A 25,283-nucleotide genomic window follows, 5' to 3' on the forward strand; every position below is an offset into this window, starting at 1 on the left:
TTATCGCCATAATTCAAGCCATCGGTGACTTGAAAGTCATCTTCGAATCAAGCATTTTCCAACGCTTGGGTTGGGCTTCTCAAGCTGTGGTTATTGTTGACCCCGCAACTTGAATGGCTGGCCTCGATGCAGGAAAGCGGTGTCTTCTCCGCATATTCGGTGTGATTGTGACCGCCATATAGGTCAAGAGAAGTGACTTTCAGCTCGATGCGAATTTCTCAGTCATGTGAGTCTAGTACGAAGTATTGTCGGCTTCGGGATTGTAAGACGATCCATGTGAATTCTAACTCGGTGCTGCTTTCGCATTGGAAGATAAGATTGTCATGAAAGGCGGCGGAGAAAGGCGGTTATGGTGCAGCAAGATTGATATCGTCATAGCTTCCTTCTTTCGGTTGGCTTGACCGGCTGGCTTTATCGCTCGGTGGTCGCGATAAAGGTGCATCCCCGATAGCCAGCCGGTGGATAGTCAGTCCGCTTTATAGGCTCGGCGTAGCAGATTGCGCATGTGGTTAGTCACCCATTCAAATTGGCGGCTTTCGATGCGCCAGGCCTTTTTTGGTTGGAACGAACTCAAACCTCGCTCACGAAGTTGACTCTTTGGACATCACTAGTAGATACTTAAGATAAGTGAATGTGGCTAGATATGGCAACAGGTTGTGTCGACTCAGGAGTGAACACAATACACGGAGTGCTAGGAGTGCTAGAAGTGCTAGTACTATCGAGGACTTAGAGCTCCTGTTATGATCAGATGGAGTAAAACTCACAAAGTCATGTGGGTGACAAGTTGATTGCTGCGAGGTACAGTAAATAACCAGGTGACAATCACAGCCTGATTCGGCGTAAGAGGACGTCCATCTAGGCGAAGTCATGTGAACTTTATGCAATCGAGTACGCATTTAGAAGTACATGTTTTCATATTACGCAGTGTCTTTGTGTCTAACTCAAGCCATAGCCACAGCATTCGACAACTCTAACGGTGGCAGGGTAATTATGGACTTTTCAGCTGCATGTCCCGGCTTTATATATCTCAGCCGACTTTGGACGACCACAATGCGCGAGCGCTCGTTTTATCGCGAGACAAACGAAAACCCTTGCAAGTTATAATACGTATATTTATCGTGTACAGAAGAACTGACTTCGTGCAATAGTCATCAGTTCCACGTATGGCATTGAATCTTACCTTTGACCTTACCCCTGCGATATCGGCGGTCATTCAATATGGCATAGGGATCTGAGCCGTGAATTGGAAAAAACCGAGGCTGACTCATTTTGCCTCCTGAACCTTAAGCTTTTGTCCATTGAGACTGAGCTCTATGATGAGTCAATTGATTGTGAGACATTGGAGGCTCGACTGGCTGTAATGGCTTAGAACGGAAGCACCAGGCGTCTTTGTCTTTGGAAGGAAATCTCCCGCGAACGCCCTCACAGAAACTCCTTCCGTTAACGATAAATGATGCAATCACTCGCGGGAAGTGGAGCGAATCATACGCACTAGGAACTACATATTTAAAGTGAGAGATGTATATCACAACAAAGGAATACGAGCCTTGCATCGAGATTTACCCCATGTTCTTGAAGCCCGCAGCCGTGGGTTCCCGAGAGATGGCATGACCGAAGGCGAGACCCGAAACGTGGGTGCGGGATCTGAGTTTGCGTCTTTACCCACCGCGGGGAGGAAGATCCTTCAGTCCTGAAATACCGGTGATTGACTGGTTTACCCCAGCCGGGGAAATCCTGCCAAGATCACTGCGCCTGGATGTTCCGATGGTTCAGGCAATGTGCAACAAGGATATCCATTCGAACCACGCATCCTGGGAGTTGGATCCATTGCTTTTTGAGACTACGCTATGACGTTCTGTTAACCAAGTGAGCGTTCTCGACTTGACTTCTAAGGAACCTTTGGCAAAGTCGAGCCGGTCTTTTGACATTCTCGTATAACCAAAGGATGCAAGATCTGACCGGACAAACGAGGGATTGGGCAGAGTGACATAGATGTGTGCGTGAAACCCTTGTAAACCTTGTTCATACAATGTCCAATAGTTAACAGCCCAACCATTTAGAGATGAGGGGCTGGGCTGAGCCTTGCAGCTCGCTCTACAGCATACGTTTTAGTACAGTGACTAGTTGCTTTTACCGTTGATGGAAACAACAGCTCTCTTTTTTTTGAAACGTTCAGAATCGAATGCGCAAGGCAGGGCTGGTACCCTAATCATTGCAGACTGGTTTTTTGAGCTTGGAGCAGTCAACGCGTGGCTCAATACGTTCCAGTTCTTTCTAACTTGCTACCAGATTTTGCGAGACCAAACTCTCGCCTCCACTTGTGTGATTTTCTCGGCGAACACTCGGGCATGCTTGCGAGGATGTCTATCAGTGGATCGCCTGAGTTACATAAACCGCCTAGTCAGCCTCTTTATGCTTGAGACACCAGCTATGTCCCCCACTCGCTCAACAAGAAGAGCCAGGAACATGGAATGGTCCATCTACATCAGCGAGGCTTTGCACCTGAATAGAGTTCAATTTCCCCGCGATGCTCCAACCTCAAACATGGGAGACATCGGTGTGGCAATTGATGTATGATGTCTTGGAAGTTCAGACTTCGGTCAGTATTTGAGGGTACCAAAGGACTCCGATGCAGGAGGAGAGGAACCCAGCCAATGAGCCAACGGGAATAATTCGGTCATCGGTCAACAGTCGGGATTCCCCCTTCTTCAAGTGGGCAATTCTATCTGGTCGGAGAGTGATCTTGGTCTGCATCGAACTTAGTTTCAGGGTTTCGTAGCAATGATTACCATTGTCATGCCGCTTTCCTCCATAGACTTCGTGACTGTAACACGGTTGGACCAGGATCACCATCAGGCTGACTGCCGGTCAGGAAATTGCGGGGGAGCCGGCGACCTAGTTCACACGCTTACGGAGACAGCGTATCTATCTGTATTGAAGGGACCCTTGGAGCAAGCGGCAACTCAGACAGAGCTTCTTCTCCATTCTCCAGTCTAATCCAGTATATCGGACTAGCTCCGGTGGAATTCGGAAAGCTTCTCTGGCTCGGAGTGCTGATGATCTCCAAGAACCGAACCGCTCTCGAGATCAACTAGTGTCGGTCCAGGCTGGACAGTCTACATATTCCCGATATGGATAGGCCCGTAGCATGAAGATATGACCTTGGCCGGATGCATGACGATAGGATTCAATAATCCACTACACTACATGGATATTGATCTCGCGAACACAGAGCAAATCGTATCGGGTCTGCAGCTCTTGCGTCTACAACTCAGCAGTCATTCGTTCATTAGGTACCAATCGGACCACCAGGTTCGACCAAGACGTTCCGGGTGAGGAGGGTCGTCCTTGTGCATCACTAGAATCGCCCTGCACTCGCCTTACATTAGTGGCGGATTATCCTTAGGGCCGCCCTCCGTTAGCGGAAAAGCGCCTGCAATTGCAGGGATAGCGTTTGATTCAGTGATAAAGTAGGCTGTCAGATTGCCAGGAGGTTATGTACGTCGCCAACTTGGGAGGGGTCGTCGTTGCTATGAAACTTATGGCTGAACCAACGATAGTAATAATTAACTATGACTTGCGCGATGGGAAAGATAATATATCTGGACAAGCACAGATTGAACATCCTCGGCAGGGTCAGCTGCGAGCCAGCTGCCGAGGAACCTGACTTCCATGCTCAAGTTATGCTCATTCTCTTCTCCCACACCAGAATTACACGGGGCAGGTAACGATACATACCTCAACTTTACGGTCCATGGTTCAATAGAATTGCCTGCCCAGTGTCTGCTGAGCGAATGAAAGCTGTAAGCCAGATGTTCCCATTGGGCACGATCCCAGCGCATGACTCCACACCTCACAGCCCCACCTGGCCCCCCTTTTGAGTCCCGATGGCATTGGAACCGTCAACTGTAAACTACGAGTAACTCACCCACTCTCACTGCGGATGATTAACTTAACTCCCGTCCCCAACACCAAAAACTTGTGGCTCCTAGTCTTATTTGGTGCCTCTCGCTCTCTTTTCCACATCCTTCTTCCTTCCTTCAACCCCCTCCCCCCTCTCCCCTCTCTCCACGCTTCCCGCCACTTCTCTCTGTCACCTCTTACATATCTCGACATTAGAACACCCCACTCGTGGTTTTGTTCACGACTAGTCAATATCTCCTCTCTGGGCAATATATCTAGTTGGACATTATCGCCATCTATCCTATCTAGGTCTCGTTTCTGTACCAACGCTAGTCATTGTGTCGTGCTTATCTGCGCGCACCTGATACGACCAAATAGTTGAACCATTCGCAGGCAGATGCGCTAGAGCATCCCGCCAAAATGCCTGGAATTCTGCCGATGAAAGTGATCAAGGTCGGCAACGGCGCCCAGAGTCGTATTGCCCAGGCCTGTGATCGATGCCGAAGCAAAAAGATCCGTTGTGACGGTGTCCGACCATGTTGCACTCAATGCGCCAACGTTGGCTTCGAGTGCAAAACGAGCGATAAATTGAGTCGTCGCGCTTTCCCTCGCGGCTACACCGAATCGTTGGAGGAACGGGTTCGCGCGCTGGAGTCGGAAGTCCGGGATCTCAAGAACCTGCTGGATGAGAAGGACGAAAAGATCGATGTGCTCTCTCGAATCCACTCCTTCTCAACATCGTCACAAGCAAAGGCCAATACTGCGGCGCGATCCCCGTCAGCACCGGTGAAGCACAGCCAACCCGCTATCGAAGAAGGAGTAATCCGAGTTCGGCAATTATCGCAGTCGCACGACGCAAACGAGTCCACCCTCTGCGCGGGTATCTCGAGCACTCAAGGTTATGTTGGTATGTTTGCGCCACCTTGCATCCTAGGGTAGAACTGTGCCTGGTGGTCGAAGCTGGCTTGCGGATGCATCTCGCTAACTTTTTGTCCAGACGCCTTTGTCAACAAGCTTTCCGACCAAAATCGACTTCCTCCGAATTTCTCGATCAAGGCGCTGACTGCGGCCCCTCCTTCCATATCCCGCTCACGTATTGATCAAACGTTGAAGACGGCGCCTCGGCTTGTCTCGGATCAACTTATCAACATCTTCTTCCAGGAATGGGCCCCACTATATCCGGTTGTTCATCGCCCTACCATCCTCAAGGCCTACGAGCAATATCTGTCGGGCCCAGAGTCGTTACGCGATAACAAACACAACCTCACCCAGCTGAACCTAATTTTCGGAATAGCTGCCCTTGCTTCTGCCGTAAGTTCAACCGGGTCAAGAAAACAATGGCCGTCAATGAGACTAACTCCACCATAGTCGAGAACCAACCAGGATCCCTCATTCTTTGAAGATAACTGGTCGCCGATGCTCGAATCCATCTCCAACGACATTTCTATCCACACCCTGCAATGCTATGTCCTTGCGCAAATGTACTGTATGGCAAAGGGCGACTATTCGAGCCTTGGATCCTATAGAGGATTCGCTGTCAATCTTTGCCATCAATTGAGACTTCACCAGAGTCAGAAACGCTTCGATTCTAACCCTCTTGTGGCGGAGACTCGGAAGAAGGTATTCTGGTGTCAATACGTCCTCGATCGGTAAGTCTCGTGTATACTCTACCCCCTCTTAGAATGCACTCTTAACATGGTGCAGGTTCACTGCGGCTTTAACCGGCCTTCCTGTCGTTCTACGCGAGCAGGATATCAAAACCGAATACCCCGAGGATATCGATGATGAGAACGTCACTGAAACAGGCTTCCTGCCCACGCTTCCTGGCGAGACGACTCGCATTTCCAGCTCGATTGCGTTGTTTGCAGCTGCGAGAGTGCTGAACAAAGTCTTGGAGGATGTTTATCCTGGCGATGGCGATTATGATATCTCCTTGCTTAAGATGCGCTTGGTCGCAGAGCAGCTTGATGAATGGGTAAAGGGCCTGCCCGCTCATCTTCGCCTTGAGTTTACACAGGACAAACCCAGCACGAATGTCACGAGCAGTCGATCGCCGCTTCTGGTAAGTTTACTTAACATACCCATAATGATCACATGACGTTACTGACATGTGCTCAGTCGCTTGTCTACTATTTCATCCGCTCTTTGATCCATCGGCCTGCCGTCTGCTTCGGGGAAGACTGCGTTCGATCGCCTTCGCTCCTCATCATCTCTGACTCGGCCAAGCATATAATTCAGATCTTACAGTTACTTGATGAGCGACGCCTGTGCCTTTCTCTCAGCTTCAACCGGAAAGAGCTAATCTTTGCTACTGGCCTCAATTTCCTGTGGCAGAACTTGAACCTGAAACATGATAGCAAACTTGCCAAGGAGAGCCAGAAGTGGATTACAACTGTCGTCGATCTGCTGGAAACCGAGTCGTCCCCTATTGCCGCGGAGTTCAACGCACTGGCTCGAGTTCTGGTATCCCTGGATAGCCACAAGCACGGCTCTTCGATTGGACCTTCGGATATGTCCCCTCCAGCTCAGAAATCCCTGAAGTCTCCCAAGAAACAGCTTCAGTCTTGGAAAGCACGCCTGACTGGTCACTCGAGTCCGTCGCAGACAGAAAAGCAGGATTCTCCATCTCGACGTGCCACAATCTCTAGCGCGAGTACCCATCCCAACGCACGCCATATCCGATCCTCTAGCTGGGCAAGTCTACCTATGGACAATGTACATGCGCCTCAGATGCTTGTTGAGAAGGCCTACCATCGCTCTGCTTCCATGGCTCTCGATAGCAGTCACGCTCTGTCCAGCTCTGCACCTTCGGATGCGACCGCGGGGCCCATCACAGTGTCGGACTGGGAGTTCGTTCTGAGTGATATGGACCGGGGCTATTCGAATATTTTTACCGGAATTTATGGTGGGAGAGAATGTGGTGAGGATAGCGGACCGTTCGCGTCCATCACTGCCGAATATGCCCAAAAGCCCGACCACAATTCAATGTCGCGTAGCGAGCTGCAAGGACTATCGCCAGAGGCGTGGTCCGCTAGTAGCAACAGCGATTTGCAACAGGGTCAAGAGGCTGCGGCGCAGAGCGTTCTCAGCTACTCCGACGAGAGCATGGCAAGCCCGGGCGATGGGATTCCTTACAACGAGGTACACCTATCGCCTGAGGAGCACGCCAACCTTCTGGACCCATTCCATGGTATCATGGTTCCTGGTGTGGATGACGAAGTCCACGATTTCGGGCTTATCAATGGTTGGGATCGACGGCTGGCCGTTTGATCTGTCCCTGGCATAGGGCTACCGCTGTTACGATTTACATGAATGATTCTGTTATGCTTTTTGGTTGTCAAGCGGGGTGCGCTATGGTAATGGGAGTCACCTGTATATAGTGGTCGGACTTTTCTTTATTCTTTTTCTTTTGGTGATACCTGGGGCGTATTGGTTCTATTCTACAAGTGAGATAGTTGCACGAATTGTAAGCTGCTGCTTTTGTACTGCTCTGGTATTCTTCGATCATAGGCAAGCATGGCGATGTCTGATGTGAAGTAATAGTGTGCTGTAAAAGTTACTTCTTACTTGTATACTAGGATCCATCAACTGTTTTCTAGAAGCCGAAAGATATTCTGCTGTACGGGCACCTTAAATCTTGATTGGCTACGAGGTTTTTACAATATATTATTTTTGTTAAGGGTCCAAATGTATAGATAGTATTGTATTGGTCTTCTGTCTGAAGATATTCCGAGGTGCTACATCCCCTAAGCTGTTCGAACCCTTCCGCACCGACGTCGACATAGTTTCAATGCGCTTCTCAATCGATGGGGTGCGCCGGATCAGTCGGTGCTTGAACTCGAACTTTCAGCTTAGCTTTTGTTATGATCCTCCTCTCGGTTTCCTGGAGCTACGACTCATACCATCCTGAAACTACCCTTTCTAGACCAGTTCCAACTTCTGACCCCGAGATATGGTTTTCCATCTCGCGGCGACCGGACGACCACCACGTCGCGCGGCTTCTAATCAGCAAGGATATACTTGTTGACTGTGTTTTGGTGATCTATACTAGATCTATCTTCAACTGGGCTATAAGACCGGCTGCACTGATAGTGATACAGACCTCGTGTAGACCCCGCAAGACCACTTTGTTAATCAGACTCTCTGCGAGAAGTAAATCCGGCCCAGAGCCATTGGTGTACCTTGAAGAAGACGGTCGCGAAGATCCGGCCCGCTGGCCACTTGACGGCGGTAATAGGGTCCTTCGGCGTCGGCGCATCGCAACCAACAGAATCCCGTGGGGCTGTAGTAGCTCCGTGACCAGTTCAAAACGTGCTGCATCATTACTATTAGGGATGAGGAACGACCGTTCTGCTCGTCGGAGAAATTATGGTGGTGCACGTAATCTCAATCACACCCAAAGACCGGCATGCCGCTATTGTTCCGTCCGGCTAATAACTAGTTAGTTATGTGTAGGTAGTTAGTTATGTTAGTTAGTCAAGCTGACTGTTTGGCCCGTGTCTGCAGTCTGCCGCACATGGCCGCTCTGACAGGCGACGAGGGTTCACCCAGCACTCCGGCTAGAAACCGCTTACCCCCTCTGAAGAGATCGTCAACAAAGGAAAAATTTCAGTCAGGTCAGATGATGAGTTGGACTATGGCTTCTAGAAGCCCCTTCTTATTATCAATCAGCCGACTACGGAGTCCTGCCGGAGAAATTCAATAAGAATGATGGGATTTGAGGATTGATTGTTATGATGGGGTGGAGGGAAGGGTTGCGCGGAGCAGCGTCCTCCGGACCCAGCGGACAGAGACACTCCGGGCGATGGTTCCGGAAAATTGCTGCGTTGGGAACTTTCCGCTGACTTGTGTAGGGAGTAACTGGTGGACGGGTCGGGGAACGGAAACATGAATCCTTGAGTTTATATCCGATTTGCGGTCGGTAGGACGGAGTACTATACTTCTCATCGGGTTTAATGGGTGGTGGTGGTCTGCAGGATAAGTGCCAACTCATTGATACGTGTGGAAGAGAGAGCCATGCTGGTTGAGCTGGTTGAGAGGGAGGGAGGGGCTGTTGCTGCTATACCGTCGCATTATTAGGCTGTTTACAGCTTCCCTTTGCTAGCTTATGGAAAGCTATCTCGCTGTTTTGCTGAGCAAGGAACAATAACTGCTGCTGCTGCTGCTGCTGCTGCTATTACTAGTATAGTTGAAGCTCGTATAAGAGTAATGAGATAGGGGAGGAACTGCATTGCTGTTCGACAATGGATACGGATTAATCTGACTCCCTCTGGTTTCATGCAATTGCTTACCTTGGTGGCCTGGGGCATCAATAATGGGTGACTGCATTATTCACTTTCTCCGTGTTTCTCTACCGGTGCTACTCTCCTACCCGGACGTCATTGACATGAAAAAATCATCTCGTCCATCACAACCACAGCTGCCCTGTCCCATGAACCGCCCAGTGCTATTGCCATTGCCATTGCTTCAACTATAGCTGGAGCTCCACCTAATGTCATTGATGATTATGGAATTCTCAGTAAGACTCGTGCAGATATCATCACATTGATGATTGATGATGGTGGCTCCCCCCCTCCTTCCAGAGCAGCCGGTGAGGATTGGCCCCACTACAGACATCATTGCCACCCCACCTTCCCAGTTCGATCTTCCCCCCTCCAAACTACCTCACCCACCCTGCACAGTTCAACCCCCCCCCTCCTCAATGCCCGGCCGGGCGTTGTTCCTCCTCCATCCCACGCCGCCCCTCGTCTCGCTTTTCCCTTTTCCCCAATCTCTTCATCTTATTCTTCTTCCTTCCTTTTCCTCTTCTCCTCTCTTTCCTCCTCGTGTTTCTTTCCCCTCTTCCATCTCGTGTTGATCTTACCTATTTGATTGTTGGTACGATCACCTTCAAGAATTAAATTCCTACTTCATATAGACAGAGTTTAATATAGTATGTCCTTCCCCTCATATACTCTCTCCTCCCCTCCCTTAACAGCAACAGTCTTGATCTTTCTTTCACAAAGGTTGCTTTCTTGCTTACCATTCGTTTGACTCCAGATACCGCAATCATGGGCTACAGCGACGTTGATCAATTGGCTATCAACACCATCCGTCTGTTGGCGGTAAGCATTTCCCCTCTCCCGGTGACAATTCTCCACGAAAGCAGCGCAATGGATTCCTTCGGATGAGATATCCTTGGTGTCGAGTAACCAGCTAATCGCCGTGTAGGTTGATGCCACCTTCAAGGCCAACTCCGGTCACCCCGGTGCCCCCATGGGCATGGCCCCCGTGTCTCACGTTCTCTTCAACAAGTTCATGACCTTCAACCCCCAGAACCCCGACTTCCCCAACCGTGATCGCTTTGTTCTCTCGTAAGCTCGACCTGGCGTGCAGCACGCCGTCCAATCTCCCCTGAGCTCTCTCCACTGACACCCTGCAAAACAGCAACGGCCACGGCTGCATGCTCCAATATGCTCTCCTTCACTTGTTCGGCTACAAGGTCTCTATGGATGACCTGAAGAACTTCAGAGTAAGCACTCTCCTAGTCTGAAGCGTCTCGCTTTCGGATTCTAACAATGCGCCCATTTAGCAAATCGACAGCATCACCCCTGGTCACCCCGAGGCCCACGACACCCCCGGTATCGAGGTCACCACTGGCCCTCTGGGTCAGGGTTTTGCCAACGCTGTTGGTTTGGCCATTGCCCAGAAGCACTCCGCTGGTGTCTTCAACAAGCCCGGCTACGAGCTGTTCAACAACCACACCTTCTGCTTCTTCGGTGATGGCTGCGCTATGGAGGGTATTGCCAGCGAGGCTGCCTCGATGGCTGGTCACTTGAAGCTTGGCAACCTGATTGCCATCTACGATGACAACCACATCTCCATCGGTATGGCCTACTCTTCAGCCTGGCTATGAGGCGACCGTCTTGCATTTAACAGACCACTGACCTTGTTTGTTGCAGATGGTGACACCAAGTGCGCCTTCACTGAGGACGTTACCAAGCGTTTCGAGGCCTACGGATGGCACACCGTCTGGGTCAAGGACGGTGACAACGACCTTGATGCCATTGAGGCTGCCATCCGCGAAGCCAAGAGCGTCACCGACAAGCCCTCCGTCATCCGTTTGACCACTACCATTGGTTTCGGCTCCAAGCTCCAGGGTACCGGCGGTGTCCACGGCAACCCCTTGAAGGCTGACGACATCGAGAGTGTCAAGCAGCGTTTCGGCTTCGACCCCAAGCAGACCTTCGTCGTTCCCCAGGAAGTCTATGACCTCTACCACAAGCACGCCGCTGAGGGCGCCGCCGCGGAGCAGGAGTGGAACAAGCTTCTCGAGAAGTATGCTTCCGAGTACAAGTCCGAGCACGCTGAGCTCACCCGCCGTCTCTCCGGCAAGCTTGCCGAGGGCTGGGAGAAGAGCCTGCCCACCTACAAGCCCTCCGACCCTGCCGTGGCTACCCGTAAGCTCTCCGAGGCTGTCCTCGAGAAGATCCACGACGTTGTTCCCGAGCTCCTGTCTGGCTCTGCCGACTTGACTGGCTCCAACAACACTCGCTGGAAGAACGCTGTCGACTTCCAGCCCCCTGAGTACAACATCGGTGACTGGTCCGGTCGTTACCTCCGCTACGGTGTCCGTGAGCACGCCATGGCTGCTGTCATGAACGGTCTCGCTGCCTACGGCACTGTCATCCCCGCCGGTGGTACCTTCCTCAACTTCGTCTCCTACGCCGCCGGTGCCGTCCGCCTCTCTGCCCTCTCTCGCGTTCGCGCCATCCACGTCGCTACCCACGACTCCATCGGTCTGGGTGAGGACGGCCCCACTCACCAGCCTATCGAGACTCTTGCCCACTTCCGTGCTCTGCCCAACTGCATGGTCTGGCGCCCGGCTGATGGTAACGAGACCAGCGCTGCCTACTACTCTGCCCTGACCGCCAAGCACACCCCCAGCATTCTGGCTCTCACCCGTCAGAACCTGCCCCACCTCGAGAACTCTACCATTGAGAACGCCCTCAAGGGTGCTTACGTTGCCGTCGACGCTCCCGACGCTGCCGTCACCCTCATCTCCACTGGTTCTGAGGTCAGCATCTGTATCGAGGCTGCCACCTACCTCAAGGAGAAGCACGGCATTGCCGCCCGTGTCGTCTCCGTTCCCTGCTTCGAGGTCTTCGACGCCCAGGACAAGTCCTACAGACTCCAGGTCCTTCCCGATGGTATTCCCATCCTCTCCGTCGAGGCTCTCACCACCATGGGTTGGGAGCGCTACTCTCACGAGCAGTTCGGTCTCAACCGCTTCGGTGCCTCTGGTCCTTACAAGGAGGTCTACGCCGTAAGTCTTACCCCATTTTCCTGCTTGAATGTTCCGTCACTAATCCATTCCTCCAGAAATTCGAGTTCACTCCTGAGGGCATCAGCAAGCGCGCCATCGCCACCATTGACTTCTACAAGGGTCACAAGGTGCGCTCGCCCATTAACCGTGCTTTCCAGCAGATTCTGTAGACGTCTTGTTTTAGCGACGTGATGACTTGTTACCTATATTTTCATGTTTATGGTTCTTATGGACGATGTTGATCCTAGGGCCTAGATGGCCCCTCAGGAGAAGTCCTATTTAACGAATGTCGTTTTAAGATAAAATGCACGATTTTCTATTTTGGTTACTTGAGGGTGTTGAGGTAGTAGGAATCGTATGTTAAGCCCATGTAGATCAAAATCGTACGGGGTAAGCTGGTCGGTTGACCCTTTCCCAATTCGATCGTGTTCAGAGCTCCGACTCAACGGACATGAGCGGCATTACTTATCAGTATCTACTCGATTGCGTATTGTTAAGTACCATGTCGGATAAAGATAATGAAGGGAAAAATCTTTTGGTTATATTCATCATCGTCAGATCATTCATCGATTATCATCCGCCCTAGGCGCCTCAAGACCGGAGGCCACAGATCCCACAACAAGAGAGAAGAATAAAACAAAAGTTTAAGTGATCTAGTTGAGAGCCTTGCGAGCGAAGTTGGGCAGGACGAAGCTAGCGCGGTGGATGTCCTGGTTGTAGTAGCGGCAGAGGCGCTCCTCCTCCTCGCGGGTCCAGGAGCGGACGGGCTCCTTGACGTTGCGGGTGGCATCCTTGCAGCAGACCATGAAGCCGATCTGGCCGGAGGGGTAGGTGGGGATGGTGGTGTAGGCGTACTCAGCGACGGGGAAGACCTCCTTGCAGGCCTTCTTGAGGTCGGTGATCAGGGACAGGTGGAGCCACTGGTTCTCGGCTGTGGTCGGATATTTTGGTTAGCTTTCAAAGGAGTTTGAAATTGTGGAGTGAATCGAGAGATGATGGAGTATGGAAATGGAGCGGAAGGGGGGAGTGGGGGGGGGGAGGGGGGAGGGGGGAGGGGGCAGACAAAAGAGGTACATGTAATAGGATAGGGGAAGAAAGAGATCAGACAGGAGAATGAGAGAAATAATGAGATATAATGAGAGAGACAAGAGAGCGGAGACAAAAGGGGTAGGGTGAAAGAGGAGACCGGGCATGTGAAAGTGGGCAGATGAGAACAAAGTAAAGGCGACGAACAACCTTGTGTGGTGATGACACCGCCCTCGCGCAGCGCATCGCGGAGGAGCTCGAAGTAAGGCTTCTGGAAGAGGCTCTCGGCGGGGCCCTCGGGATCGGAGCTGTCGGTGATGATGACGTCGAACTCGTTCTGGCGCTGCTTGAGGAACTCGAAGCCATCGCCAACGTGGACCTTGACGTTGGGGTGCTGGAAGCCAATGCTCATGCCGGGAAGGTACTTCTTGGAGACACGGATGACGGCCTAGAACTGCATGAGCTGGAACGTCCCCTTCGCATATTTTCATGGAAAGGTTGTATTGGTTGTCTGTACCTCATCAATGTCGCACAGAATGGCCTCCTCAACGGTCTCGTGCTTGACGACCTCACGGAGGACACCGCCGTCACCACCGCCAATGACGAGGACCTTCTTGGGGTTGGGGTGAGAGTTCATGGCCAGGTGGGTGATCATCTCCTGGTAGCTATGATCGAATTAAGGTCAGTCCTGCAAATAAAACCTGCCTGATAGAAGCGTGGGCTGCAAGGTAACACAGAGACAAAGTATGGAGGCTGGACGTACGAAAACTCATCGCGCTCGGTGCACTGGATAACGTTGTCGAGAACGAGAACAGTGCCGTAGTCGCTGCTCTCGAAGACGAGAACGTCCTGGTACTTGGACTTCTCGTGGTGGAGGATCTGGTTAACCTTGAGGTTCATGGCCTGACCAGGCCACATGTTGGACTGCTCGGAGAACCAGCCATCTGCAGAGCGCAAGAGGTCAGCGACGAGGGGTGTTTCTAGACATTATACATTGTGACAGGAGAATTGTAATTAGGGTAGCATGTGCAGTGTCAAGTCAGCCCGAGCTCGCCTGATCCATTGAAGGGTATCCAAGGACTGGTTTGGGAAAAGTCCCAACATAGGCGAGGTGGGGTAACTGAGCAGTGATGGAGGGGTGTTGGTGGTGGTGCGAAAGAACTTGCCCTTGATAGTGGGGTGAGTGATGTCGCTCATGGTGACGGATTGAGAAGTACGCGAAAAATGCGAACGAGGGAAAACAAAAGGACGAGAAGAAGAAGGTGAGTGAGGGAGAGAAGAGAACCGAAAAAGAAGAGAGGAAGAGGAGGAAGAAGAAGAAGAAGAAGAAGAGGGACGGCAGAAAGACAAGAAGAAAGACGAGCGCATGCGGAGTGGGGGGTTTCCAAATCCAGCGAGGGAAGAAAAAAAATAATGGAGGGGAAGTGCTGTCTGGGCTGGTAACTAGGTGGTAACTTAGAGTATGTCAACTAAAACTTGCTGTGGAAGTTGAGCCCACTAGAACTAAATTTACTAGTACGTAAGATATTGGGCGTAATTGACTGTACCCGTTCGCCGTGTTCCTAGCCTTTTCTTCCCAAATTCTCTCTTGATTGACCCGTTTTGGTCATTTTCTGGGATCAAGCTACAATACATTACATTGATCATCTCTTGTTGAACAGCTTAGTAGTTGTAAATGAGACGTGGATAAGAAAGCAGACATTCCACTGTGACATTGGCCATTGTGTAAGAGATTCCATTCAGTACCCATCACGAACAATGGCCGTGTCAGGCCTGTGCGCTGCTGCTGTTGGGGAAAAGGTAGTAGAACATGCCCTTTAGGCACTTGGGCAGCAGCATCCTCAAGGCCAAAGCGACAAGATACACCCCAATCGATGCATAGCTCAAGAGGTGTGTAAGACATGAGATTATTCGAAGTGCATTATCGTAGAACAGAGAAGGTCAATCAGCGCAGGGCAATGGCCGGACACTACGATTGGTCAAGGTCGCCTGGATCTGGAATCCATCCGACCTATCTAAACGCATCCATTACAGATACAAACCCCCCCTTCTCCACGCTTGAACCACTCGTAGGCAAAGCAACACACGCAACACAATCGATTGCTTCTAGTTACTGTACATCGCAATCACCAAACAAATTCCTGCATTCTTCCTGGGCTACATTTCTTCCCCGTAGTGATCTCCTTGGTATCGCACGTTACATTTACTCCTCACCACCCTCGAGAAGGCGGCCAGGCTTGGAGTTGAGGTACTCGTTGCTAAAAAGAAGTTCACAGTGTCAGCTTCTAGTCATCCGGTCGCTGCACAGGCGCGCATCGAGTAGAAGTTTTCCGTGGACAGGTAGAGGGAATGCATACCGCTCAATAGCCCAGTTCATGAGGGCGTAGGCGGCAATGAAGGGAGGAGCGACGTAGAGGACCTGGTGTCTGAATCTGCGGAAGGTGTTGAAGATAGCGGCGTGACCGGCACCGGCGAGAGGGCGCTGACGGTTGGGAGACATAGAGTAAGAGGTGATACGCTGGGGAGTAGGGCAGCCTGGAATGATTCAAGGTCAGCCACACCATTGTCGGCTGGTCGAGGTGACATCGCTTGTAATCGCCATCTTGAGCAGCACCGGCATCGATTGGGGCCTGATCATCTGCGACTAACGCATGCCATATTCCCAATCCAAGGTCTGGTTGCCGCCCCAGGACGTTGTCTGCATCATCACGCTCGGAGAGAGGGTTCAAGAGACATACCGAGGTCACCCCACGTGCCGAGGAAACTAAAGCGAACACACGTTAGCGATTGTTCCTAAGTATCGATGCATCCCTTTTCGCCGTCTGTTTCATTGGGACAAGCTGGGCTCGAGGATTTCCGTAGACAAGGGCCGCATGATAGCCGTGCTCCGGAAAAGCTAGGGATCGCGGTGAGGGCACCAGCCGCAGAGGGAAGAACTCACACTCCATTCTTAGGATCGAGATGACCACCCATTGTGAAAGTATGCGACGAGTTTCAAGGTAATAGGAAACGCGGAGTGGAAAGAAGATAGGGCGAAGGTAGGGCAGAACAGAAGGGGAAGAAAGTCGAGGTTGGCTTTCGGACCGAAACGGGCGAAGGTCGAAGTCGAGCGAGACCGCCCAGCACTAGTCCCGATCAGGACAACCTGCGAAAAGCCTCCCGCGACATCATCTCCTCACATCCATTATTCAGTGCAGCGGGAATTGATTAACTCGTCGGACCTAATAGCTTCCATCTTGCTACACCCCTCCCTTTTCTCGCTCCCAACAACACAACACCCACCATGTCGAACCGCTTCTTGTTCACATACGGAGCTCCCTTTGTGGGATTCTGGCTCCTTGGAGAATCCCTTTACGATGTCCGTGGCGGAACCCGCGCCGTCATCTTCGACCGGTTGTCCGGTGTGCAGGAGAAGGTCGTAAACGAAGGCACACACTTCCTCATCCCCTGGTTGCAGAAGGCGATCATCTACGATGTCCGCACCAAGCCCCGCCATATCTCGACCACCACCGGAAGTAAAGACTTGCAGATGGTCAGCTTGACCCTGCGAGTCCTGCACCGTCCTGATGTCCCGAAGCTGCCGGTGATCTACCAGGTTCGCAACCATCCCCCCCCCTCCCCAAATCTTGTTGACGCCTTTCTGACCACTGCTCTGTCTTCCTTTGAATAGTCATACGGTACCGACTACGACGAGCGTGTACTGCCCTCTATCGGAAACGAAGTCCTCAAGGCCATCGTGGCCCAGTTCGATGCCGCCGAATTGATCACCCAGCGCGAGGCCGTCTCCAACCGCATCCGCACGGACCTGATGAAGCGGGCGGCCCAGTTCAACATCGCCCTGGAGGATGTCTCCATCACACACATGACCTTCGGCAAGGAATTCACGCGCGCCGTCGAGCAGAAGCAGATCGCGCAGCAGGATGCCGAACGGGCTCGCTTCATCGTCGAGCGCGCCGAGCAGGAGCGCCAGGCCAACGTTATCCGCGCGGAGGGTGAAGCCGAGAGTGCCGATATCATCAGCAAGGCCGTCGCCAAGGCTGGCAGCGGGCTGATCGAGATCCGTCGTATCGAGGCGAGCAAGGAGATCGCCAACACGCTGGCCAGCAACCCCAACGTGACATACCTGCCCGGCAACGACGGCAAGGAAGGTGGCAAGAGCACAAGCCTTCTGCTGGGTTTGAGAAACTAAGAAAGAAGAAGTGGAAATGGATATGTAGTTTTGTTTGTCTGCCTAATTGTTTTTTTCCTTTTGACCCGGATGGATCTCTCGGGCGTGCATGATCTCCCTGGCGAAACTGATGTTGTTTGGTGTCTTCCCCTTCCTCTTCCTGTTTGACATACACCACCTTTCTTACCTCTTGTAGCAATAACATACACATTCTTCTCTCTCCCTCAATCCTCCAGATCCGTGATCATCCAAGCATGCAATCTTACAGTCCTGCGGACCCAGTCTTCACCAAAAGCACACCGTAACATTCCGCATATATTATCCAAGAAACCGTAAACAAGAAAGAAAACCAACAGCCAAGATAGCAAGATATATAACGCAAACACACACAGGAGATTCAATCCGCTAACCGGCGATAGATATGAACCTGAAACCTCATATCCTCCAAGCCCGCCGCATCCCCCACACCATACCGCAGCCGCGCCGCATCGCGCCTCCACCAGCGCGAGTCCTGCGAGAACAGCCGATCCCACTTCCCCGCCGCGACAGAGAGCAGCGCATGATCCAGCAGGAATTTCATCGGATACTGTCGTTCCGACGTGCTGCTACTCGTCGACTCGCCCGAGCCACCGGCGCTGTTCTTCCCGAGTTTTAACGTAGAATAGCTACCGGGGCTATCAACCACAAGCAACACCGCACCCGGCCGCAGCATGTCCGTCAGCCGCAGCAGAAAGCCCGTGGCTTTGGCCATGGAGGTCGAAAATAGCTCGTTCAGCGTGAACATCAGCGTCACCAGGACGGTGCCGCTGGTAGTGTCCGGCTGTACCAGCCTCCGCAGCTCCTCCTCTGAGGCCGAAAGGACATCCAGCTTCTGGAAGCCTACCTGGAAGCTGCTGCTCGTTGTCTGTGCACTGTCGTTCTGCGCGTCCGGGCCGATGCTGAGCCCCGCGTCTCGATACAAAGGAGCCGGATGCGCGTCCGACCCCGCGACGGCGGAAGACCGGATGGTGGAGACCAGTCGGTCGACGATGGGCGACCAGTCCGCGATATCGATGGCTGTGACGGAGAGCCGGTGGCTTTGTTGGTGTTGTTGTTGTCCATCGGGTGACGACGATTCCTCGACCGTGGCAGTAGCCTGAGCCTCCGGTTCATTCGTCTCGCGCAAAGAGAGATCACCCACAGCAGCAGCGAGGGTTCGTGGCCCTTCTTGCTCTCCATCGCCACCACCACTACCACCACCACCAGCTGCCAGCTGCCCCCTCCTACCATCCCCAGAAACATCACTCCAATCCCTCCAAGCAGCCGCAAGGGCAACAATCTCAGCCCCCGCACCGCCACCAATACAAACCACATGACCACTAACCCCCTCCCTCCTCCTCCTCCTCCTCCTCCTCCTCCCCCCTCCTCCGCATCCTCACCTTCGACCGCCGAAGTAGTAGCGTCAGCATCCCGACCCTCACGCTTGAACAGCACCCCCAACAAAGCCCTAAAGATTCCCGCATAGCCCAACGCGCGCGACGAGCTCCAGCGCAGAGCATACGCACGCAGGAGCTCCTCATCGGCGTCCGTAAACGCCGAGTCGAAGTCCCGATTGTACAGATGAGATTTGATGGTCTGGATGAGGCCTTTGATGTCCAGTTGGGGCTGCTGCTGCTGCTGTTGCTGTTGCTCAGCTACTACTGCCTCGGCACCAATACCGCCCGCATTACCCTCGTCACCCTCGCCATCGCGTTTCTCAGTCCGACTGCTGCTGCTTATGCTGCTAGGCACTCGATGCGTGAGTAAGGCCGCTTTGAAGACGTTCAGGAGCAGTTGCTGGAGGGTCAGCGGGATGGTCGCGGAGATATCGATCTGATTTGCGGCGGCCGATTCAGCATGATTCTGCGGCCGGTGCTGCTGCTTGCCCCGAGTAGTGGTACCCCTCGAAGACTTTTTGGGTTCGTTTTTGCTGTTGCCGCGACTCTGGGAGGAGGCTTTTGCGGACTTTTTGGAGGGGCCCATGTCTCGTGATAGTCGAGATCAATTTTTATTATATATATATATATATATGTATACTACATATAATATCGATAGCTTCCCTCCGATGCCAAGAGAGCGGCGGCTACAGAGTTGAGTTTTTTCTGGTGTTCGGCGTGTGGGGCTCCCGGGTTCTGAGTACATCACAACTACAGATATATCTTCGACAAACCTCAAGCGTGAACCTTATGATCGATACCGGCGCATATCTCCTCCAGTTGCTTCACACATCGACGAAATACGAGCTTGCAAATCCAAATGACGTTTTACACCGCGATGAAGGCTTAAAGGCTCCACCAAACCTAGTGCTCAGAATGTACATTCATTGCAGCCGTAAGCGGCTGTTTCAGTATCCATATAAAGACTTCATGCTAGATTCGTCAGAAAGAGCCTCCAGTCCATGAAAACCGACAGCAACCACCAACTTCGACCAGCCAAGAAAAAAAAATCAAAGTACCCTCTCCCAAGGATGCCCGATAAGAACAAAAAGAACATCAGATGTCCCATGGAGGGATATGACGATGAACAAGCCCCCCCTTCCGAAAATTGGGGGTCAGGATGAGATGGAGTGAGAAGGGAGGAGGAGCTAAGAGAAGGTATGGGAAAAAAAAGTTGGTGGCTTGGGGAAAAGGCAAGCCATGTTGATTGAAATGGCTCACAACCTGCAACAAGCCCGGAACGAGGGACATGAAATCTCGAAAAGAGGAAAAGGATAGAGCTTCATACTCTGACGCTTGCGATCACATGCCAATGGAAAGAAATTCGTCAGTTACCCTCACCACAGTAAAGGGGAATTCGATCAAGAAAATAAATGCGAAGAAGAGAAAAATGTGTGAAGAGATAAGAGATCTTGCAAAGATCACTGAGAAGCGAATCATGATCAGGTTGAATATGTACATGTGTCAATATTTGTCTCGAAAAAAGGGTGGTTTCATAATTGTGGCTCTTGTCGAACCCCGTGTTCATGCGGCCTGTCTTTGTCTTTGCTCCTCCAGAAGTGCATCAAACGACTGATCCGGTGAGATTTCCTCTTGGACTTCTCAGGCTCATCTTCAGGTGGCTTCTCTTCATGGCTGAGTTTGCTTTTCTCTCCCTGAGAGCCAACAACGAGTTTAGAGAGGCTGGCAAGACTAGACCTCTTATAGCTGTTGGCACGGCTGGTGCGGCGGCGCACAGCCTCAGAGAATGATGCAGAACGATCGGAGGACAGCCGAGGACGTCCGAAGAATGTGCCAGAGAATCTGTGGGGTGTATTCGTCGTCGTGGATGCACTGCTTGTGAGCGAAGGAACATCCTCAACTGACGTCTGTGGAAGATCCATGGACGGATTGTATGAAGGATTCGAGAAATTATGGTCACTTGTGGATGGTGTAGTTATCGACCGGGGGGCATCCGATGAGCAGCCGGTGAAGTCGGGAGACGGAAAAGAGGAATTCGAGACAAGTGTGCTCCCCTGGAGAGACAGTGGAGGGATGTTATATGTCAGCTCCATTGGGGAGGTGGTAGGTCGAGTGTCAGCAGCCATGAATCGTGGAGAGACGTCGGGACTTGTAGGAACAGGCATGCGGAGCTGCCATGCTTCTTGCTCGGCGACATCGACCGAATCGCTCGGCGAATTAGAAAAGGGGTTGCCCGCATTCTGCAATTGATGGATAGGATTTGATGCAGTACGAGATCTGAGATCCTCTTGAATGGAGGAAGTAGCATCGGCATGCGACATAATATGAGTTTCAGTTTCCTGAATCCCAAGACCAGTATGAGGTTGAGCACGGACCTCGTCAACCACAGGGTGGGCAGTAAGTGTTTCAGAGCTGCTTTTGCTTTCCTCGGATCTACTCTCAGCATCATCACGCGAAGTTGAGATGATGACCTGCGAGAGCGGGCGCTCAATATTATCAGCTGGAGACTCGCTCGTAGCAGCCAAGAAAGCATCCTCTTCTTCTTCATAAAGCACATCTGGATTCTCCAATGTCGAAGTATTCACGAATCGGTTGTTTCCCAGAAAACTGCGGTCAAAGGGTGGCATTTCAGGTGCACTCTCCGCACGGCGATGATAACGCATCTCTGGACCGACGAACTCACCTCGCCTACCACCACTATACATGCGCTTGGTAGCTGCCGAGAAACCACTTTCTGCAACACGACCAGAGTGCATGTCAGGCGTATTGAATGGCCCCAGAGCTGCATCCAAGTCGATGACAGGACTGAGAGCATCATTTTGGGTTGTCTGTTCGTAGAAGCTCCTTGGCTTCCACGAATGCTCCAGAGATGGTACATTTGAATCATGAGACGTGGGACGACGAGCGTCTGGTGTAGCAGGATTAGTAGGCGTGCGGATAACAACAATGGTATCATCATCGAAGTCCACGTCTAGTCCCGATCCAAGGTCGGAGTTGGTTCTCGTAATCACAGGGGCGGGGACAGAAGGCTGAGTGTTCTCACTCATGTCCTTCTTCGCATGTCGCTTGGCCTTGCCTCTGGTTAAGATGGCACCGGCCCATGAGCGCACCTTCTTCTGCCGCTTTTTCGCCTTCGAGATCCTCTTATGTGTATCGAAAGAATCTGAAGACTCGCGGGCATCACGATCAGAGGTACCCGAAGTGCTTCCCGTGTTGCTGGACGAGGATGAACGTCTGGACGAGCCCGCAAAATGATCTAGAATTCCCGAAGAAAAGCTTTTGCGGTTCCGAGAATGGCCCGCTGCAGATAGCGGTCGCTTCAAAGATGAGGCATCCCCAATGCCTGAGTCCATGTGCTGATCTAGCATTAAAGAAGCATCGGCAGTCCTGGGCCTAGGCTTGGGCTTCTCGTTTGAGAAAAGCTTGGGCTCAACTGCAGAGCTCATCCCGACAACGCCACTGTTTCTAGTGGAGCAGTCGGGATCCGATGCGCTCGTCGGTGCAAGAAATTTAGGCGACTGTTCAGGCGAGGAATAACAAGGTGAAGGGATGGTAGTCTCATCGCTTGATTTAACGGGAGTCGGGGGTTCTGTCTCAACAACGATTCGAGGGGACGCAGGTGGCGAATTTTGAGACAGTATGGCAGCCGATTGTGATGCAGGTCGCGTGGGCTCGTCGAAAGCATGGTGCTCTCGCATCGGATCTGCCGGCATACAGGGAGCACTTTCGACAGTGGGCTTCAGGTCCAGTGCATTCGAGATTGCAGTCAGGTCCACGCTAGAGATAGCAGCTGAGCGTCGGTGGGCATGACGCCGCTTTCCTTGGCTGCCTGCACCGAAGCCGGGACCTGGAGCAGGAAGTTTGGCAGGTGTCGAGCCTGAACTCTCATCGTTGCCTTGGATGGCCTCTACGGGTCCAGGGATGGCTAAACGATCCCCACCCACAAATTCGCTGCATCGTCGCCGATGACCACCTGGTCTATTCATAGGGAGATTCGGCATTGACGGCTGTGCAGAGTGGTTAGACCCTGGATTGAACGAGAAAGCCGGAAGGGGCGGGGGAGTCCTGCGCCTAGTCGCTGGAGCTTCCGACGCCGTATCGCCAGGGTCTCGTGCCGGGAAGACAAAGGGTGGGTTTGGGAGCGGAGTTGACATGGTCAAGTTGCGGCGGCTGTGACCGACAGGTGACCGATCGATGGGTCGAAGAAATTCGGAGAATGCTGGAGTGATTGGGTGCTGCGGGGGCAGAGATATCGAAGCCATGATGACCTGCTGATACTATGTAATAACTAAATATTGCAGATATTATTCGACCAGCCCCGTGGTTTGCAAATGAGTACAGTTGATGTAGCCCAAGCACACAGGGACCTCCAGACCGATGCGACTTCCCTAGTACGCTTTGGAAAGCCTGACTTTGGCTGGAGGTCTTTATTTGCACATCGAGACCATCGAATACCCCAGTGAGCCACAGATCCAACAAACTTGATATTAATAAATGAGGTGGTAGTAAGTGAACCTCGTAATGGTGAAACGGTCGAAGGCCGAGGGTTGAAGGTAGCGAAATGAACCGAACGGCGGCTAGACAGAAGCCTTCTCAACTAATCCGAGTTGAATCAAGATCTGGCAGACTCTGGTGAGGAAGAAATCCGCAGCAAAAAGTCGTAATTGGCTCGAGTTGGAGAAGCGTGCAGGCGACGAAGGGAATTGTTGTTATCGTAAGGAGCGGACGGCCACGGGAACGGGCCACGGACGAGGAGGATGAGCGGGAAGACTCGGCGGAGAGGGAGGGATAAACGAAGGAAGATAGTGAATATAGATGGGGAGCGGAAACGCAACGGGGGTGAAGAAAGCGAAGGAGGGAAGAGAGGAGGAAGTCGGAAAGAGAGTGAGAGAGGGAGGGGGAGGAGGACGAGGAAAAGAGGGAGGATCAACCTAGGAAAAGAGGGAAAATGAAGTCGAAGGAAGGAGAGGAAAGGCTGAAGTGCAGCCAAAGGCTTGGTGGTGGAGAGAGAGGAGGAGACGGCGACGTATGGAGGAGGGCGGCAGGGGTTGATTGGCTGCTGGTCACCCGGAGGGGCCGCACCCGTACCTAGTACCGAACTGATACATCGTATTTACCAGGGCCGTCCGATCGCCCGCCCTCCAGTCAGCAACTTAGCGCATAGAGGGATGGCGAACGAACCACCTGCACCTCCCGGTAAAGAACGGAGCCCGTATGCTTGAATGGTATCGGTCTTTACTCATTGTAACCTAGCCTCAACTAGCCTCAAAGCAAAGACTGACACCGGTCAGTGCCTGTACTGTACCTTACTAACTTACTAGTGAGTACTGCTAAATTAAGTTGATGGCCTAGTAATACCAATGTCTTGTCGAGAATTCACCAATTCGAGCCAGCGATGATATGGGGAAATTGCACGCCTCTCCCACTGCGGAGTTGGCGGATGGATGCGTTCTCCATCTAGCTTGTAGATGAATTTACCAAGATCCACCACCACCACCACCACTACGTACTAGCCTGCAGGCTCCCTTATTCTCCTCTTCTCTGCTTGGGGCATGCTCACGGTATCCCTCTCAATCGGTCCCTTCTAGATCTTACGAATACGGAGCTGGCCGGAAGGACTCTTACTCCAGCACCGTTGCTAGCAAGCCTAGATCGATAAGTCGCTGGAAATCACCCGTATCGGGCCAAATGAACGACGTCACGACCATCGACGGCAATCCGAGTACGATGCGTAATCCTTGGTTGAAACAAAAGCCTGATCCCTCCATGTGTACAGTAAGCCGGCGAACACCAAGAAGGAGGCAAGACAAGTCCCCACAACAACCGACAGGTTGAGAATCAGGGTTCTGGCATGAGCATAATTAATCTAAGTACTCATATTACATAGTATGAACAGTTGGGAGCAGTGGTCAATCAGAGAAGACTATGCTCATAATTGCGAAACGGTTGATATCCGACCCTCCTGCGGAGTGAATGGGTGGTCCGGTCGGAAGTCATGTACTTGGGGTATGACTATTGTTTCAATGCAATTGATTACTTTTTTTATTGTTGATAGTGGTTGTTGATCAATCCCTAATAATAATGTCCCTACTGTACGGAGTACCGGGCGAAAAGAACTGGAAAACCCCCCCCCTCCAGGCATCAACGGATTCACTAACCCGTCCGTACCTGAGCCGGACCTCCAATCAGCAGCGGTAGACAGGGGATGAAATCTCGCTTGTCTCGGTGGAGGAAGGCCGAACGCCACCCACTAGACGCCTGCCGCTAACTAAATCCGGTGTTAGTTTAATTAGCGCTCTGGATCTCCCCTTGAATGAGAAGAGCGAGCGAGAGAGTCCTTGTCCGCAACGCCGATTATTATTGCCAACAGGTGATCCTTGCCAAAAGGTTGACACGTCCAGGGGAAGAGGGGGCCGGAGGGATGAAACATCTCACCTGGAAAAGAGACAAAAAATCCGGGACATCC

The 25,283-nt window shown here is 52.1% G+C and overlaps 7 protein-coding genes across 7 annotated transcripts; 3 read left to right on the forward strand and 4 right to left on the reverse strand.

Annotated features, from left to right (window-relative positions):
• The first annotated feature begins 3,928 nt into the window (after positions 1-3,928).
• On the forward strand, positions 3,929-7,451 carry facB (C6 transcription factor FacB/Cat8). Its single transcript, XM_020195404.1, has 5 exons — positions 3,929-4,810; positions 4,901-5,214; positions 5,272-5,552; positions 5,608-5,965; positions 6,022-7,451. Exons 1-5 carry the CDS (start codon positions 4,324-4,326, stop codon positions 7,171-7,173), a joined length of 2,592 nt encoding a protein of 863 aa, XP_020061079.1. The 5' UTR covers positions 3,929-4,323; the 3' UTR covers positions 7,174-7,451.
• A 2,239-nt stretch (positions 7,452-9,690) lies between these two features.
• tktA (transketolase tktA) lies at positions 9,691-12,535 on the forward strand. Its single transcript, XM_020204176.1, has 7 exons — positions 9,691-9,835; positions 9,943-10,007; positions 10,114-10,256; positions 10,330-10,414; positions 10,475-10,769; positions 10,845-12,208; positions 12,265-12,535. Exons 2-7 carry the CDS (start codon positions 9,954-9,956, stop codon positions 12,376-12,378), a joined length of 2,055 nt encoding a protein of 684 aa, XP_020061080.1. The 5' UTR covers positions 9,691-9,835; positions 9,943-9,953; the 3' UTR covers positions 12,379-12,535.
• A 200-nt stretch (positions 12,536-12,735) lies between these two features.
• Positions 12,736-14,501, reverse strand: ASPACDRAFT_74313 (spermidine synthase). The gene is made up of 5 exons (XM_020204177.1): positions 14,401-14,501; positions 13,998-14,178; positions 13,752-13,899; positions 13,445-13,682; positions 12,736-13,139 (listed from the first exon to the last, which is right to left on the reverse strand). Exons 1-5 carry the CDS (start codon positions 14,429-14,431, stop codon positions 12,862-12,864), a joined length of 876 nt encoding a protein of 291 aa, XP_020061081.1. The 5' UTR covers positions 14,432-14,501; the 3' UTR covers positions 12,736-12,861.
• Positions 14,502-15,307: 806 nt separating this feature from the next.
• Positions 15,308-16,267, reverse strand: ASPACDRAFT_74315 (ubiquinol--cytochrome-c reductase subunit 8). The gene is made up of 4 exons (XM_020204178.1): positions 16,176-16,267; positions 15,973-15,998; positions 15,592-15,769; positions 15,308-15,492 (listed from the first exon to the last, which is right to left on the reverse strand). Exons 1-4 carry the CDS (start codon positions 16,205-16,207, stop codon positions 15,438-15,440), a joined length of 291 nt encoding a protein of 96 aa, XP_020061082.1. The 5' UTR covers positions 16,208-16,267; the 3' UTR covers positions 15,308-15,437.
• A 250-nt stretch (positions 16,268-16,517) lies between these two features.
• phb1 (prohibitin subunit PHB1) lies at positions 16,518-17,423 on the forward strand (the record flags this gene model as incomplete). Its single annotated transcript, XM_020199023.1, has 2 exons — positions 16,518-16,829; positions 16,905-17,423. The coding sequence occupies 2 exons, from the start codon at positions 16,518-16,520 to the stop codon at positions 17,421-17,423; spliced, it is 831 nt and encodes a 276-aa protein (XP_020061083.1).
• Positions 17,424-17,799: 376 nt separating this feature from the next.
• ASPACDRAFT_38306 (25S rRNA (uracil2843-N3)-methyltransferase) lies at positions 17,800-19,403 on the reverse strand (the record flags this gene model as incomplete). Its single annotated transcript, XM_020200429.1, has 2 exons — positions 17,800-18,647; positions 18,821-19,403. The coding sequence occupies 2 exons, from the start codon at positions 19,401-19,403 to the stop codon at positions 17,800-17,802; spliced, it is 1,431 nt and encodes a 476-aa protein (XP_020061084.1).
• Positions 19,404-20,361: 958 nt separating this feature from the next.
• ASPACDRAFT_1613 (putative cell wall proline rich protein) lies at positions 20,362-23,079 on the reverse strand (the record flags this gene model as incomplete). The annotated part of the gene is made up of 2 exons (XM_020197159.1): positions 20,362-22,520; positions 22,629-23,079. Coding segments are annotated over 2 exons (2,610 nt in total), but the record flags the coding sequence as incomplete, so codon positions are not given.
• Between the last annotated feature and the right edge of the window lie 2,204 nt (positions 23,080-25,283).

This window comes from Aspergillus aculeatus (assembly GCF_001890905.1).
Source record: "Aspergillus aculeatus ATCC 16872 unplaced genomic scaffold ASPACscaffold_1, whole genome shotgun sequence".
In the NCBI taxonomy this organism is placed as follows: domain Eukaryota; kingdom Fungi; phylum Ascomycota; class Eurotiomycetes; order Eurotiales; family Aspergillaceae; genus Aspergillus; species Aspergillus aculeatus.